Source organism: Echeneis naucrates, chromosome 20, assembly GCF_900963305.1.
Source record: "Echeneis naucrates chromosome 20, fEcheNa1.1, whole genome shotgun sequence".
Lineage (NCBI taxonomy): Eukaryota > Metazoa > Chordata > Actinopteri > Carangiformes > Echeneidae > Echeneis > Echeneis naucrates.
In genome coordinates, this window is record NC_042530.1 from 14,849,875 (window position 1) to 14,866,657 (window position 16,783).

The window sequence follows — 16,783 nt, forward strand, 5'->3', positions numbered from 1 at the left end:
TTCATTAAACTAACCTGAAAATGGAACCTTAAAAACAACAAAAAAAAAAGGTTTACAATAAAGCAGTTGCACAGCAGCCACATTTTAAAAACTGGGATTTCCTCAATATTTCAATTCAAACAAACATTTTTCATGGCCAAAGGCATCAAACAGGCTTCAGCATGACTCTATTTCAACACACAAATCATCGCAACCCAGCACCACAGACACAAGCCAGAACAGACAACAGAGACAGCTTCATCATCATACATGTCCGATATAATAACTGGAAATATGGCTGTTTAGCCAGCATATAATACAAACAGCTCACACCAGCAACAATAACAGGACTGTGAGATGCTGCATTAAAGGCCTGCCTGCATTTTCCACAAAGAAATCACTAAACACACTGAATCACTTACAGAGGGGGTGTCCCACTGAACATTTTAGAAGCACTGTCAGGAAAAACACTGAGAACCTCAAGCATTGACTGAAACAACATCAACAAAAGTTAGTTTTTCATTTGTGAGTTCTAGTTGGGGTAGTAGGCATGACCTGATCACACACAGACAAGCAAAGATATATATATATATATATATGCATATATATGTATAGCTGCTCTTAAATTCACCTGAACAGTTTTAACTTGAAAACTTTTGAATGACTGAACATTATTAATGCCCATGTATTTGGAAGCAAAAGCCTAATTGCTCAATCTAAGAAGCCCATGAATTTCTTGCATGTTTTTGCATTGAAATTATGTGTCTGAATTTTCAACAGCCATTATTTTTAAATGTTGCCAAATTCAGAATGAAAACTTAACAATTTCAGATTTAAGTTGCTTAAATTTGTCAGGTCCTAAACAGTACCTAAATGTTGAGTTAAACATTCATATATAATGTATAGGGACACTGAGAATGAGGCAAGGGTTCACATACAACCAATGAAGTATCCCATGAGTGGTCATGGGATGTGAATTTTGGGATTTGAATTGGGTCTTGAATTGAATTTTAAGACCTTCAGTCATCCCAGTCAGTGCCAGAAATTAACGAGTGTTTTTTTGTGCGTGTATGTGTGCGTGTGTATGAGTGTGTGTGTGTTTTGGCACTTCAAACTGCTGTCTAATCACGACTGTCACCTTATGATTTGTATTACTGACAGTTCACAAATTATAATTGCTCATAAAACAAATATCCCACAACAACTAACCTTCAAACATGTATATTTTTGTAACTTGCCACACATTGGTGGAATGTAGAAGAACTGAATATCTTACCTGGAGAGGAGCAGGCTGGCATCTAAGTTTCTGAGGAACGAAAAAGAAAAACAATCAGCACAGCACTGTTTTTGTTGTACATTTATGGGGCTTACAGAATAATCACTGCATGTTTTAACTGTTTGACTTCACAGCACACTGAATCTGAATTGTGAGCTACTGTTACAACAAGCAACATCTACAAAAACTGTGTAGACCAGCGGTCCCCAACCTTTCTCTGCACCATGGCCTTCAAATGCCTCCAAAGGCTTGTGTTTTCATGAAGGGTGCTTGGTCTCCATAGGCCAAAGTAGTTTTGAAGGCTTCATTGCCTCATTTGCTAGACTGTCACTGCATGTTATGCAGAGCAGGCTTTGTGCAACAAGAATAACCTGTAGCAATAAATCTGTATTTTAATTAGGACTCCCGAAATTTCTTTTCCCTGGAATTTGTAGGCTCCTAGTTTTCTGTCTCCTCACTGGTCTTTCTCCCCTTTTCAAAGAAGCTCTCCAAAAATGATTGTTTTTTTTTTATTCATTTTTGCTGGCTGGTGGGTTTAGTTTTTGATGTACCATATCATGTGACTGAAACAAGCATCTTGACATGTGTCCAGAGGCAAAGAGGGATGTATCTGGTAATTTTTTATTTTTTTTTGTGTGTGTGTGTGTGTGTGTGTGTGTGTGTGGCCCCCGAACCAAATGACCCATGGACCACTACCACACCGTGGGCCTGATGGGGACCACTGGTGTAGACCACTTCTGCGCCACTCACTACTTAATAAGCTCCAGCTATTGTTTACACCTTGGCCAAATCTAGCCTGGATCGGGGCAATATGGCCCATAAACTACTTATAGCTGGTATTTATAGGCCAATGATAATTTAAGGCCACCGGTGGTTCATAAAAGACCCCTGGTGGTCATTTGTGTGTTTAAAGTTTGATGCCTCGTGAATAGCCCCTTCTTATAACCCAACAACATGTGGCAAAGATCAGATGGCAGACAGACCCCAGTTCAATTCCCAGCCGGCCTGCAGTCTTCCTGGGTTTGGGAATGCTTTGATGCTACCAGTGGCTAAATGGTCTTGGGCATTGAAATAAACAACCAAAACAAAGTACAAATACAAATACAAAATATGTATCTGAATATTTTAATTCACTTCAACAATTCACTTTGCAACTTGTGTGTTAAGGCTGTCTTGAAAACGTGCTGAAAATCTCATTACAAACTCCAGTCAGGTTCTACACTAGCTGAAGAAGCATTGTGGCCCCCTAAAAGACGTGTTGGTGTTCTTGTAAACCACTGCGCTTTGAGATGCAGCAGTTTTAAGACATGTCAGTGGCGCCTTGATGCTCCTAGAAAACAGAATTCCACATAAGAAGACTTGCAGCTGCTTGACAAAATACAATTACCACAACACCAAATGATGTATTAAAACAAGAGTGGTGACAGGGAATAAGTGGCTATAATACTGCAGACCTTTTTGGTTCTCTATTAAACCAAGCTGGCGCACAATTAGACGGGTACACAAGTCCATATTTAGTCAATTCAGTGAAATTACATTGCAGCTTTAAGGTTTGTGACCTTTTTTGTAAGTTTTGTAGTTTTGTCAGCAGGTTAGCTGCTGAGACCTGCTAACACTACATTATACATCACTACAGCAAATTCTTACAGAACAAGAAGCAGAGCCCCCATCTGGCTTTGGAACAGATAAGGAAAGAAACCCAGACTTGATACATGAGTCATGTATCTACAGAGTTTGGAATGAGGTATTAACATTTAGAAGATCCCTCAAGTAGAGTCCAGAGACATGAAGAAACAAAGAAGCTAGGAAGCTGTTCTGGTGGCACGTTGTGGCCAAAAGCTTTACTGAACTGTCCCCTGTTGGTATTTGTTGCAATAGATAACTGAGAATTGAACCTTGTAACCCAACAGCTCTTGGAGGACGTGGATTGGTCGGGCTGGATGTAAGCCACTACTATACCTCTGTAGCTGCTGAGCTCAGGAGCCCAAGGGCAGATTCAAGACAAGACTTGAGATAACAAGAGCAGGAGCCAAGTCCATTGAGATTTTTCACCTTCGTGATTGACTACTTCCCTGACACTCCCTCATCTTACAGAGCTTTATAATAGTTTTGTCAAGTCAATGTGCACTGCATCAGGACAACATTTCTGATGCACTGAAGTGCTGACATCATGAATACAGCATTTCAACTCCAATGAACACATACGGAAGATTCTTAAACAGATCCTCATATCAAGCCAATTCAGACCAGCAGTCCATCTACACTTGAACTGACACCTTGTGTCCTCAAATTATGTGCAAGAGCAAGAGTTTTGTGTTTGCAAATAAAACAACAACAACAACCAAAGTTGATCCCACCTGAATTAACATGCAAAACAAATTCCAACTCATTATGCGATACCCGCTCTTCCCTTTGCAATAATGGCCAATAAAAGCAGTAAAAGTTTGCAAGATGTTAGTCTTTCACTTCCTCTGTCAAATAAATGGATGGGACCATCTGCACACAACCTGTCCTCTGTTTAAAGTCATTTGATCAGTAAATGGAATCTAGTGGAATCTAGTGAGTTCCAATGCTCCAAAGCCATCTCTTTGGCATTGGTGACTGCATCATACAAGTCAAGTTTGTATAGCTTGTATAGGTTTGTAGTGCTGAGCGCACACAGCTCCAATAGGCCATCAGGGCAAAACAGTCAGTCACCACTTGGAGATCTTCAAATTGGCTAAAACATGTCAATGTTCAAGTGAGGTTTTAACACTATTTACAGCTTAATCGCTTTCAATTATAGGTAACATTTACAAGCCAAGTAGGTGGGAGAAAGCAAGAGTGTGAGTGTTGCACTTGTGGGCATAGCTATTTCCTGGAGGTTTAAATTGAACAGCAGTGTAAATTACTTGTCTTGGTGGTTCATTTGGAGCCAGCACTATTTGTACTCCTCGACATGGAAAACCAAACTTTTATGACAAATTTCTGGACCCTCACGTTTGTCTTTCCCATCGTGAGAAGTTTTGATCAGTCTTTGTTTTGTGTTTTATGTATGAGCCATGTAGCCACACAGGCCATGAATGCTGTGTGCTGCTCACCAAACTCTTGTAATTCAATCACATTATTGGTCTATCGGGGCTTTAAAAACAGGTTTCACCCGTCCTGAACAGGTCTGTTCACTTACAATACCAACGGCAAGCAAAGTATCTCAGGCATAAACATAATCTGATTACCAGATGTGCTGGTGCGCTCCTCTGCGCCTGGACCAGACATTTGTAAAAGATTTTAGCAGTAATGTTTTAAAGGCTCCGATCTGGAAAGATCAATCTTCCTTTAGTGATAATGGAAACTGATGAATGATTTTGGAGTTGTGACATGCAAAGGCCTTCCAGAATTTGAATCACAGCATTCCAAAACGGCACAAAGTACCAGTTTTGCTTGGTAAAATTATTTTACCATACATGAAATGAGTGCAAGGTTCTGTTTTCAACCTTAGCAACATATTAAGTAAGGAAGAAAACAGAAATCAATCAAGCATGTTACTTTTATGTTGCACAGTGCATTTGTCATTTTCCTGTTTGTTTTCTGTTTGAGTCATAGATGCAGAGCAAGCACATTTACTGAAAGGTCAAAAAGTGGTGTTAAGGTCACATCAAACAAAGAAAATGGTCATGATACAACATGTTTTAGAAGCAAGCGAATTGAACGATTGGTGCACTGAGCAGAGTACAACATGCTTACTCTCCTAAAGGACTCAGGACATTTGGAGCAAGCAAATCCTTTGTTATTATGGATTGAATTTTAGGATGGCATACGTCACGCTGTGTAACTGATACATATCTGTGGAAAGTCTGTGGGTCAAAAAACAAAGCACGTGGACTGTTTGGTGATATCACTTATCATATTTCATGAGATAATTTACAGATTGTCATCAGAGGAGATTAATCGGCTAAATCAGATCAGATAATCTACAACTGTGCATGGATCAAGCAGAACTGTGAACACAGCTGATATCAATGAGATTCTTTTCACCATGTCACATAAAGAATTGAAACTTTCTTCTTTTTTCATTAACATCTTGTTTTTTTAAACAAGCAGATTTTGTTATGCTTATCCATAATACATAACTACACAAATTCTGCATCACTACTGTGCCATTCTAACTCGTTTAATTAATATACAACTTCATTATTTTTATGTTTGATTAAAATTATGATTCAATTACATCAGTCAGACATTTCCACCTGAGCATGAACAGCTGAATTTCTGCTGATAATTGTCAGCACCCTGATGTGTGTTAGAATATTTAAAAGCAATAACGCTATTAATAATAATCATTAAGATGCCACTGTCTCCCCCTGAGAGAGGCAGATCCGTGGGGAGGACTCACCCGGTACCATCTGAACAGAGCCCAGCAGAGCAGGTAGGCCGCCAGGCTGAATTTGGCGGTCCGGTATCTCTCCGGTAGACAGGTGAGGTACACGAGCAGCTCGGAGCGTCCCCCGCTGCTCGGCTCCTCCCGGCGGGCAGACTCTCCGCTCCCGGCCGGGCTGTCCATGGCGCGTCTCCTCCGCGGTCCGCCCCGCTTCACCGTGCACTCGGTCCAAGAGCAAAGTTCACTCCGGTGCGGAGTCGGTGCGGCGGCCGCTCAGTCCAACCAGATCCATCCCGGTAACTTTCCTCTCCCGGACACTTGTTGAGGAAAAACACTGATGATGGGGATGATGAGGGCAACTACGAACGCGCGCGCCTCCAGTGCTTAACCAAACACGGAAACCCCTGATGTGCACACTTTTAAGGTTTCAAATTAAAAGCCCCAGGACTCCCGGAACCTACAAACTAAGAGTCTGCTGCTCGTGCATGCATCAGTTTAAACGTACACAAGAGGAAGCTTACAGCGCCCCCTGCTGGCACACATGGGTTCCCCTGTCATCCACACCAGAAATGAAAACGTATGTGATGATGTGGTGAAAATAAATTTCTAAGTGAACTAGTTTGACTTTACCCAACCTGTGGGCCAGGCTGCCCACATGAAGCCACTCATGATTTTTTCCCCTCACACCATTTTCATTAAAGCAGCACTCTGCATCACCGCTGCTGTTGAATGTTGTGGGGAAGATTGATTTGTTGCCTTCAACGGTATCTTCCAATTTTCACCAGTGATTCCTGACTAAAGGACATCCCTGCAGGGATTTACAGGCATTGACTGGCTTAACTGATTCACAGTGAAATGAGGACTCTGGTTAGATGACCCTCCTGTGAAGGACCTGCTGATTGTATCATTTGTTTAATCCAGGGTGAACCCGTCCCCCTCATATACGGTAAACTGGGATTGGCTTCAGCATCTCACAACATTATGAGGTCACTGGCTGTATGACTAATTGGATGTGCTGCAACAGACATTGTCAAGCAAATTTGGACAACATGTCCAACTATAATTGATGAGAAAATAACAACAGTTACTAGGAATAACTTTATTATTGCCCAAAAAATGTAAAAGAAGCATGAAATTTGACCACGAAAGGCTTTTGAAAATATTGCAATAACATGCACGGCGTGTTGTTTTGTCTGCTATATTGCCATTATTGTTTTGTTTCACAACTAACAGATATATGTGAGGTAGACAACTGAAACCTCAATCTGAAGCGTCACATATGGAACAGCTCTAGAACAGTTTCTTTCCACGTGAGCTCAGTGAAGATTAGCTAACCAGACTGACTAAAAAAAAAAAGAATGCAGTCAATGATAACTTCACAATACAGAACAACCAATAATGCCTGCTATCTTAAAAACATGGTCATAATAGACTTAAAGCTGCCTCAGTGGATGCATAGATGAAGAGACACACACTTCAGTTGATTTGAACTTTGTGTAGGTCCTCAGCAGTAATGTACACCACCTAGAGCAACATACAGAATCACAAATTATAACAACATTTCCGAAAGGATAAAAGCAACACAGCTCATTTTAGAGTATATGCTCTGCACAGTAGCATATGTAAAAAGGTTTTAAGTGGTCATTCAGTTGCACTTCTCCTTCAGGTTTTTTTAAGTGCTTTTTTTTTCCTCTTCACATTGTCAGAGGAAAGACGTCTCCTCTTATTATCAATAATTTGATATGACCTATTTCTAATAGAAATAAGCAGACCTACTCTGTACCTCCACCAGAACTATTATAAGCCAGTAGTGTTTTGGAATGCACTCCACAGGGTATATCTGTGCTTGTTTTTAGTTTGCCATTCATCGATTATTAGCATTTGTATTTGTTGTTAGATAAGTAACAATTACAACCAGAAGAAAAAAGTGAAAAGTACAATATGATGTTATTATATAAAATCACGTCAGTTCATTTTAAATGAGCAAATCAAGTTTGATGACAGGAGTCTCACAAAAGTATCAACCCCCTTGAGGGAGAACAGTGAGTAACAACAGGAGTTGTGGAGGAAGATCAGCAGGAACAAATCTTGGACTACATGTATTAAAGCCCTCAAAGGGTTGGAGGACAGAGATGAAAGAAAGCTTGAAAAGGTTGGGGACAGCATCTGCAATAATGGAACAAAGAGATATGGAAAACAGGACAAAGAGGAAAAGGAACTGATGTTCGAAAGCAAATTCAGATGGCAACAGGAGGATGAACACCTCATCTGGGAGGGGGGCCCGCTCTAGAAGCAGGAAGCAGAGTGTCAATGTACTCCAGGGAAACATCAAATCCAGCCTGGTGACATCTGGCCTTTTAGGCTGCATTAAGGACCATCTGGAAGGGCTTTAATGTGTATGCTTTCTTATTACTCACTACTTCATTATACATAAAGTAACTAGAACTTTACTTCAAGGTCATTCATAAACACAACTTCCCTCCTAAATAAGTGAGGTGCAATCAGTAGTGGAGCTAACAATTGGTAGTAAAATGATTTATTATTTTATTTCTCCTGTACATGTTTGCATGTTGTTTATTACATTTTTTGTGGTTTCTGGGTGCAAAGAAAAGAATTAGCTCTGTGCTTAATCTACCATCATCTCTGAAGCTGAGCTGAGAGGATCTCAGAGACCTTTATACTGAGAAGGGTTCACACTGACCTGATCGTGGCAGGGGTCAGGGTAATCACAGACCTCCTCGGGGAACACTACACGTATCAGCATTTTAACCTCCTTAGGGTAAACATAGGTGGGCTGATGCAGAATCCCCATCTTTACACCAACCTCGTGAAACATCTGGAATAAAAGGAAGGAGAGAAAGAGCTGAAACTATATGTTGTGATTAATTGTGACTGTAAGTATGCAGCACTACAATTCCTAGAGGATTGATAGTCATCAGTAGACATTTATATTATCCATCCATCCTGCTGCTTCTCTGTGTCTGGGTCATGATGAAATAAAACTAATCTACACATTCTTATCTCCAGCAGTGTCCCCCTGCTCCTTCAGGAAAGCATTCAAGCCTAAACATAATATAACTCAGATGGGACTATATCATATACAACACCTCCAGTGCATTCTAAGTATACCATGCGGCCTCCTCACCACCTGGAAAGGACTGGAATAATATCAGAGACTGAACCACATCAGTCCGCAGCCATCAGCAGTGGGGACTGGTTATAAGAAGGACTAGGAGAAATCCTGTTTGATCACCAACCTTGAGTTCATCAGTAATATTTAGGTCTACAGTAGAGGAGTGGATGAGCAGACCCTGCCACCAGCAACCAGCAACATCTCCAAAAATATAGCAGAAATTTTTGCTGTCTGACAAAATGACCCATATGGTCTGCAACACATTTTGTTATTTATTTCTGGAAAGCACTAATCTATTACAGTCTATTAACTGGATCAGTAATATGTTGTGTTTAGAATTACACAAAATCTGTATATATAGTTATAGCCTGACATGTTTATCCGGTGTGAATGTGTGGAACATACGTGACAAAATTTGTGTCACCATGTGCACTTCCTCACCTACCTCTTCCTGCTGTGCTCCATCAGAGAGGTTGGCAACAACATTATTTGAAACATTTCTATATGTTAGCCTCTCTGCTTGTGTTCACAGCTAATTTGCTAGACTATTAACATATTGATTCATATAAATTGTGTAGGGCTAAGCTGCACCATCACCTTTGACCAATTTTTCTGTTGATCTTGTTTATCCAAATAAATGGAGATGGACCCCAAAGACATTTTGGTCTTGGCCTTTTCATCTAATCACAGCACAAAACACCTACAGAATTGGTTACAAAATCAATGTCTAAACTAGACCCGGTTAAAACCTGTATATGAGAAAAAAGGTGCATTGATTCTGTTACATCTACTAACCAGTTTCCTCTGCAGGAGCCTGTAGAACTTCCTCCGACGGGCATGGTCACTCCTTAGGCCTTTGGTGGCGTGGATTAGCGATGCTATCCACACAGGAAGTCTGAAGAAACAGCAAAATTTAGACAATTAAAACATGTTTAGATGGTTCTTCTGTGAGCACTTTCTCTGGAATCAGTTTACAGATTTATATTAAATAAAGATTAATGGGGCACATTTGTCAATTCAATCACAACCCTGCTGCTTTGGAAATTTTAAACTAAAAGATGGATTATTTTAATTTGGAATTAAAGTTGATTATCCAAGGAGTCGGGGGAAGAGGAAGTAAATCTTTATCTCACCCAAACGAACAGCAGAGATCAATGTACTCATCCATGAGGAGGATGTTTAAAGCAGCAAAGTTCTGTGAAGCAAAACACAAAATGAAATTTGGTTTCCAGCACTTACACAGTCAAATTAAGATACAAGTTGTTCAAGTCAAGTCTAAAATCAGTGTCTTATTGGCTGAAATCCATGTAATGTGACTTGAGTCTGTTTCTTGCCCATTTCGTGAAACCATATTGCATCAACGAAGTCTATGAAATGAATAGATCTTAGATTAGAGCAGCACACAGATTTATTATTTACAATTATTATTATTATTATTATTATTATTATTATTACTATTATTATTATTATCAACAAACTACAGCCATGTCTGGTTTAACAGCTGAGGTCTGGACGCTCGTCTAAAACTCCAAAATATTCATTGTAAAATAAACTCAAACACAATAGGTAGCAAATCTTCAGTTGTGAGAAACAAGAACAAGACATCTTCTGCCGCTTATCCGTTTCCAGGTCACGGGGGTCATCACATGAGCTACCTGCGGCATGAGATGACGTCACCAAGTAGACCAACACTAAATGTAACTTAGGTGGAAAATATTAGCTTTCTATCTGCTGGACGACCGACACAATTTCATCCCTTGGTTTTTTACAACGTCAAACTCACTGCATTTCACAACAAGAAGAGGAATAGGCTGTTAAAGTCATCTAAGTCATTTCTGTTTCTTGAAATAAAAAGAGTAACCCTTAAAGTACAAATACCGTTACCGTTACCTGCCAAGGACTCCCTTCAGATGAAGTTAGGTTGAAGTTTGATGTTGGGCTGAGTCGCGCCACATGTAATTGATGAGTGGAGAGCAGGCGAAAGAGAAATATTCCGAGAGGGAAACCGACTTCGACACAAAAAGCAACGTGTTTTAATTAATCTTCACTTATTCAGGCTCAGTTCAGTCTGTCGGGTTTTTTAGTGTATGAGATTAAAATAAAATGTCTTATAACTTTAGTACCACTTTTCAGAAGTCAGACACTACTGTAAATAGTTTTTGTGGTTATAGTTATTCTTCTCTATTTAAATAAAAATGATTCAGTTGAATTGATTCAGGCTTACTATTTAAGTAGAGCAGAGACTGTGACTTTAACTGGCCATCTTCAACAATAAAATGTCGGTCACACAATTATAAACTAGTATTAATAAATCAGCCATGTGACTGATGTGATGTAAAAATAATAGAAACAGACATGGGCCACTGACGCATGAGGAATTTATTTAACTTATGTTTAAGTTTGTGTGTTTTTAATATTAATTTATTTTATTTACATACATTTTGAAATGCGCTACCGGTCAAAGGTTTGGACACACTTCCGCATTCAAAGGAATAGGAAAATCTGTCCAAGCTTTTGACTGGTAGTGTACATCTTCCTTCTTTTAAAATTCTGCTGAGGGAAACATCTTTCCCTTTTTAATGGTTTATTATTTCATTCCATGTCAATGAAGCATTACATTTCTTGTTATGTAAATGTCTTAGTAACCTTTTTGACCATATATACCTATATAGTTATCACTGATCATTATGTGTATCTCAATACTGTATTTATATGCATATCTGTACCATCAATTACCGCATTATATATAATTCACATATGACCTTTCGTCTTCAGTGAAAATTTGCAATACAGTAATAATTCAAATCATGCACATAAAGTAATCCAGAGAGTTGAATCAGTTAACGCTTAGAGAAAAGAGATCTTTTAACTCAAGTTGAAATGTGTTAATTTCTCTTAGGCTGATCAGGAGATCGGTGCTGAGCTGAACTTCTGACAAGACATGACTATAAATAATAAATCTGTGTGTTGCTGCACACACAAAATAATAGCACATTCCTACCATGGTAATGGCTGTTTGAAATTTGTTCCTTAAACCCTCCAAACTGACTGCAGAGCGAGTTTGGTATTTTCTAGTGCTGTCCGAAGGTGTAGTCTGAACTAATTTGAACAGAATTTAAACTGCTGAGTAGTTGTGGCTTAGTTACAATCATAAGTCTATAAACTTCCCTGTGATCTGATCTGTCCGCTCCCACCAACCGTAGGATTCAGCATCATCATGCACTCAGCTCTGCTACATAGAGAATGAGTGCAGTGTGAGTACAATGTGCTGGCATTTATTTATTGACTCAACCTGAGTCTCACATTATTATTTCCGGTTTCACTGCATTAAAATGAAAACTGGTCTTTGTTTACTAGTTGCCGTGGTGAATCCATTTATTATGGCATTTTTCCGATATCGGCATGCAAACACTTCACTGTGAGTGAACCAACTCAAGAAGTGACTGAGCCAGCTCAAACTTAGTCCAGGACTGAATTCAGACTTTATCTGAATCAGCTCCCTGGACTTTTTGTCTGAGCAAAAAACAATGAAATTGATTCAATAACTTTTAATCGATTTCATGATGTGTCAGTTCATGTCATATTGTTGGTAACTTCAATAAATAATGTCATAGAACATCTGGTCTTCCTGCGACTTCCAACTTTTACTTGAGGATAAAATCCAGTCCCAGATCATTTCAGCAGGACATGAACTTGATAACAGATCAAAGGTCACAGTAGAGAACCAGCCTTTGTAGGGTAACTGCATCACCAGACTGTGTTGGCCTGTGAGCCATTCCTTGGGACTCCTAGTCATCACGTTTCTGTGTGACTGTGCAGGGTCTCAGTAGGGTTTTCCTCCAATAGCAGCAAGGATCTCCTGTCTCTCTGCAGCAGTGGGCATTACCGGCTGCACGCCGTTTCTTCTCCTATCCACCATTACGTTGTGCTAAAAGGAGACAAACACAAAAGGCGTGGTAAGTTAAAGATGTGCACTGTGGTCATACTTCACGTTCCTGACACTATTGAAACAGTTGTGCAGTGTGTGTCTTTATAGGGACACAGAAGTAAAAGGATAAGGCCAATCCAATTCAGACCTTTTTTTTTTTCTTTTTTTTTTTTTTTTATATATATACATATAAAGTACAGGCCAAAAGTTTGGATACACCTTCTCATTCAAATGAATTGGAAAGTGTGTCCAAACTTTTGGCCTGTACTGTATATCAATAGTGGTGCTGGTGGTGGAATAAGACATCTGCATAATAATAAATCTAAAAGTATAAGTCTTATTAGATGCAGGTTTGTGTTCTTATCTATGCCAGTTTGGCATCCTTAATGGAGGAAAAAAGTTTGAGAAACCGTTTTCAAGACAGCTCATGATAAAAACTTTAATAAAGAGCATATTGACACCAGACAGCCTCTTTTAAAGCCTCTATTCAAATTAAATCCTCTAAACTACTCAGTTAATAATACAAAAAAGGCATTAGCATACCTGAATGAACATATGTTTAATAGTGTCAAACAAAAATCTAAAAGTAATCCAGAAGGAGAGTAAACCCTGTGTCAGATTAGAATAAATGTCTCTCAAATGGTCATTGGTTGTATGTGCAGTTTACTCTGAGTCACAGATGAGTTTCATCTACACTGTTTTTATTGACACAGCTGACAGTTATTTTGTAGTGTAGTGTAGCTGTTAGAGCAATTGTCATTAGTCCTTCAGTCAAGGTGATTTTCATGGTTAACTCGATTCAAACGGATGCCAACTGTTTCAATAACCCTTTATATGCGTGGGCAGTTATGTTATCAATACCTGGATTATTTACTTTTAATTTATTTACAGAGGTGTTTATGTCTTCAGAGGTTATGGACATGTGACATTGTTTATTGAGACTATCACTAATTTAACAGCAGATACTTTTGATTAATTTCACTCTACACAGCAGCAATTTCAAATAGGTCGTTGACCAACAAGTTGTTTCTGTAAATGAGACTGTAACTTCTTCATTCTGGGTTGTGACTTGAACCACACTCTAATTAGAGACTGTTTTATAGAAAGCTGTTAAGATAAACATTTATAGTCTGTAACAAATTTCAGTGACTCAAAACTAATCTAGAAAAGCACCATCCCAAAATAACTGCTTTATTGAAATGTAATTGGTCACATGCATAACTGTTTAGAAAGTTAAAATTTTAGACAAGACTGAGAATAGAGGTTAATAAAGCACAACTTCAGTGAAAGGGACCCTACTGATTCCCCGTTGTTTCAGTAAACTGCATGAACAAGGGTATAAAATGTGACAAATATTTTTGTCACTGAAAAATAATAATAAAAAAGGGGGGGTAAATCGACAACAGGAAGAATGAGGTGTATTTAATTTGTCTCCTTGTGGACTGGGCTAGTGTGACCATTACATTAATGTTAGTTTAGCTATTTCACATACATATGACAGATCCAACATACTCACAGCTGCTTGTTGTTGTTGTTGCATCACTTTTGACCACAGTTTTTGTAAATATCCTTTTTAGGATTGTCACGGCATGACTTAAATCATTTAACATTTCTGTTTAACTTTGTCCCTCAACCTTTTGGTGAAAACAGGCCAGCTAATACTCGAAACTCCAATATTTTTTATCCACTTTTAATTAAAACTCTATCCATTCTTTTGGATTCTCCTGTTCTCCCCCTAAAGTTCCCAAAGCAGTGCTGACCCTGACAAAAATGCAATGCCCCCATGACTCATGGTTGCCACTAATTGCTTATTTTCTTCAACTCTTGGGCCTCACTGTGAAGATGCCCAGACCAACCAGTGGGTTTTGCAGAGTCAAGAAGAGAAGCTCCACTGTCAGGTGAGTGTGATCAGGTATTCAGTTGGAGTTTTTGTTTTCCTGACAATTTATTTTTCTTGCATCCTGATGAAAAACAATTATACTAATAACAACTCACCCAGTATTTCCTACAGTTCTTATACCTCTGGAAATAGGCTGAACACATGTTCTTATCATAGTTGAAGGCACCTAAACACTTATGGGAGGCATCACTTTCCTAAGAAAAGAGAAGCAATCACAAAAATAACAGGAGGACAAGATTAGAAAAGTAGAGACACCGTGACAGTGAAAAAGCTGGAAGATATTTGACACTATTCAGAAAGTAAAGTTTATGTGAACTTACTTCGATGCACGGGTTTATGTCCTGATTCCGAACTTTGCTTTCCTTTTTAGCCATTTGGATCTATGTAGAAAGAGACAACATAAAGACTCAGTTTCTGTCATGCAGACATTTCTAAGAAGTAAAATCCTGCATTACTGTTCTGTCTAATGCAAGCCATTTATCTCATGGTCAACTGGGGTTTTAGGGCTTACAGTTGAGTATACAAACATTTTCACACCAGTCTCCATGGCAGATATGATGTTATGAAGGGAGTGTATGTGAACTGTAGGGAATCCAAACAAATATGCAGTTCTACATCCTGCAAACATGATACTGATGCACTGTTAAATATATTTGATTATAAAGGACTAGTTCTCCTTACTAATGTTAAGTGAAACTGCATCTCTCTGCTAAAGTGAATATCTGGGTTTTGCAGTGTTTACTGGACAAGAAAAAACATTTAAAGATTTCATGTGGATTCAGGTGAAATGGAATGGATATTTTTATTTATGTTGAAAGTATACTGACAATCGAAAAATAGATTTATGTGGGAAAACTCCTGCTAGGCTACTAAGAATAAAACACAGACTGATCGATGAACCAGAATTGGCATGGCAGCAAGGGGCTCTGCAACATGCTGTTTCAACCTGACCAAGGAACACCAGTGTCATGGCAGGCAATAAAATGAACCTGGCTGCCATATCAGTCCGGCTTGGATTTTAAAAAGAATAATATATTTTCAAGTCTATGATCATCAACCATTCCACCAGAGTTTCATCAAACATATCGAAATGCATTTGCATGTTCATGAATGAATAAACTTTATTGTCACTATACTGACAGCACAATGAAATTTGTTGTAGCAATCAAATCATCAAAATACTCTGTTGAACAGAGTTCAGAGCAAATCGGAACTGCTATTGCAAATACTGTTGACGTACACAGATAGAACATATGTGAAGCTCATGCAAAGAAAGCAACGAAAAGCAAAGAAAGAAACAAAAACTCTGCAGAAACTTCATTGGTACATAATATACAACGTAAGACGACAAATGTGCACAAGACACAGCCAGGGTCAATGTAAACTACGGTTCATCGGGGGGGGGGGGGGGGGGGGGGGGGGGTCAATTTTACAATTAGAAAGATCTCAGATAGGTGTTTAAAGATATTCCGGGTTGAAAAAAAATTTATTCCTTCTGTAAAAAAAAAAAAAAAAAAAAAAAAAAGTTAATTAACATGTGACATAATATATAATCCATTAAACGCTGCGGTGGGACATTAAAACACTCAGATATTATTTATAAAAGAGTTTGTCCACAGACCCCGCCTCCTCCTTCCCGGTATATGTAACGTTGTTCAATCGGTGACCTTCATTGATTTGACCAAACGGCAAACGGGGAAGCTTTGCATGGACTTCTCATTGAGATAAACTGACATTAGGTGGTGAATGGAGGCACAGCTGCACAATCCATACCTCCACAAAGGTCAGCTTTCCTGCCGGCTGATGAACTGTGTATCCTCCCCGGTGAAGGTTATCCGGGTTCTTTCAACCGACAAACGAAGGACGCTTCCTGCGTTCAGGCAAAATGTTGACATTTACGTCCCTTTGAGGTGCGAGCAGGACTTTAGCTTCGAGAATGTGGCGAGCAGCTGAACGCTACACGCAGCGAGCTAGTCGTGCTACACACACACAAACTCCCTGACATGCTAAACACAGCCCCACTCTCGTTTCAACAGCGCACCAGGAAAATCACCCACACCGTCACCGACGACTGACGGCCGCGTGAGCCAATAGGAGGCGCCTGAATCTTTCGACGTAGACTGACAGTGCGATGAGCGAATGGGAGTCTTCGGCGGACATGCTGGCCTTCCTATCGTTGTAAATTAGATTAAACAAAGTTTAAACGATTG

General features: G+C 39.2%; 2 protein-coding genes across 2 annotated transcripts in view; both read right to left on the minus strand.

Annotated features, from left to right (window-relative positions):
* The window catches only part of arhgef4 (Rho guanine nucleotide exchange factor (GEF) 4), a 109,754-nt gene extending 103,788 nt beyond the window's left edge, over window positions 1-5,966 (minus strand). Inside the window, exons 1-2 of the mRNA XM_029528939.1 lie at window positions 5,628-5,966; window positions 1,256-1,285 (exon numbers count right to left, since the gene is read on the minus strand). Of these exons, the coding sequence (XP_029384799.1) occupies window positions 1,256-1,285; window positions 5,628-5,795 (198 nt within the window). The 5' untranslated portion in view covers window positions 5,796-5,966. The remainder of the gene's footprint in view (window positions 1-1,255; window positions 1,286-5,627) is intronic.
* A 5,152-nt stretch (window positions 5,967-11,118) lies between these two features.
* chchd7 (coiled-coil-helix-coiled-coil-helix domain containing 7) lies at window positions 11,119-16,616 on the minus strand. The gene is made up of 5 exons (XM_029529273.1): window positions 16,347-16,616; window positions 14,894-14,953; window positions 14,669-14,767; window positions 12,534-12,673; window positions 11,119-12,370 (listed from the first exon to the last, which is right to left on the minus strand). The coding sequence occupies exons 2-4, from the start codon at window positions 14,945-14,947 to the stop codon at window positions 12,569-12,571; spliced, it is 258 nt and encodes an 85-aa protein (XP_029385133.1). The 5' UTR covers window positions 14,948-14,953; window positions 16,347-16,616; the 3' UTR covers window positions 11,119-12,370; window positions 12,534-12,568.
* Window positions 16,617-16,783: the final 167 nt, after the last annotated feature.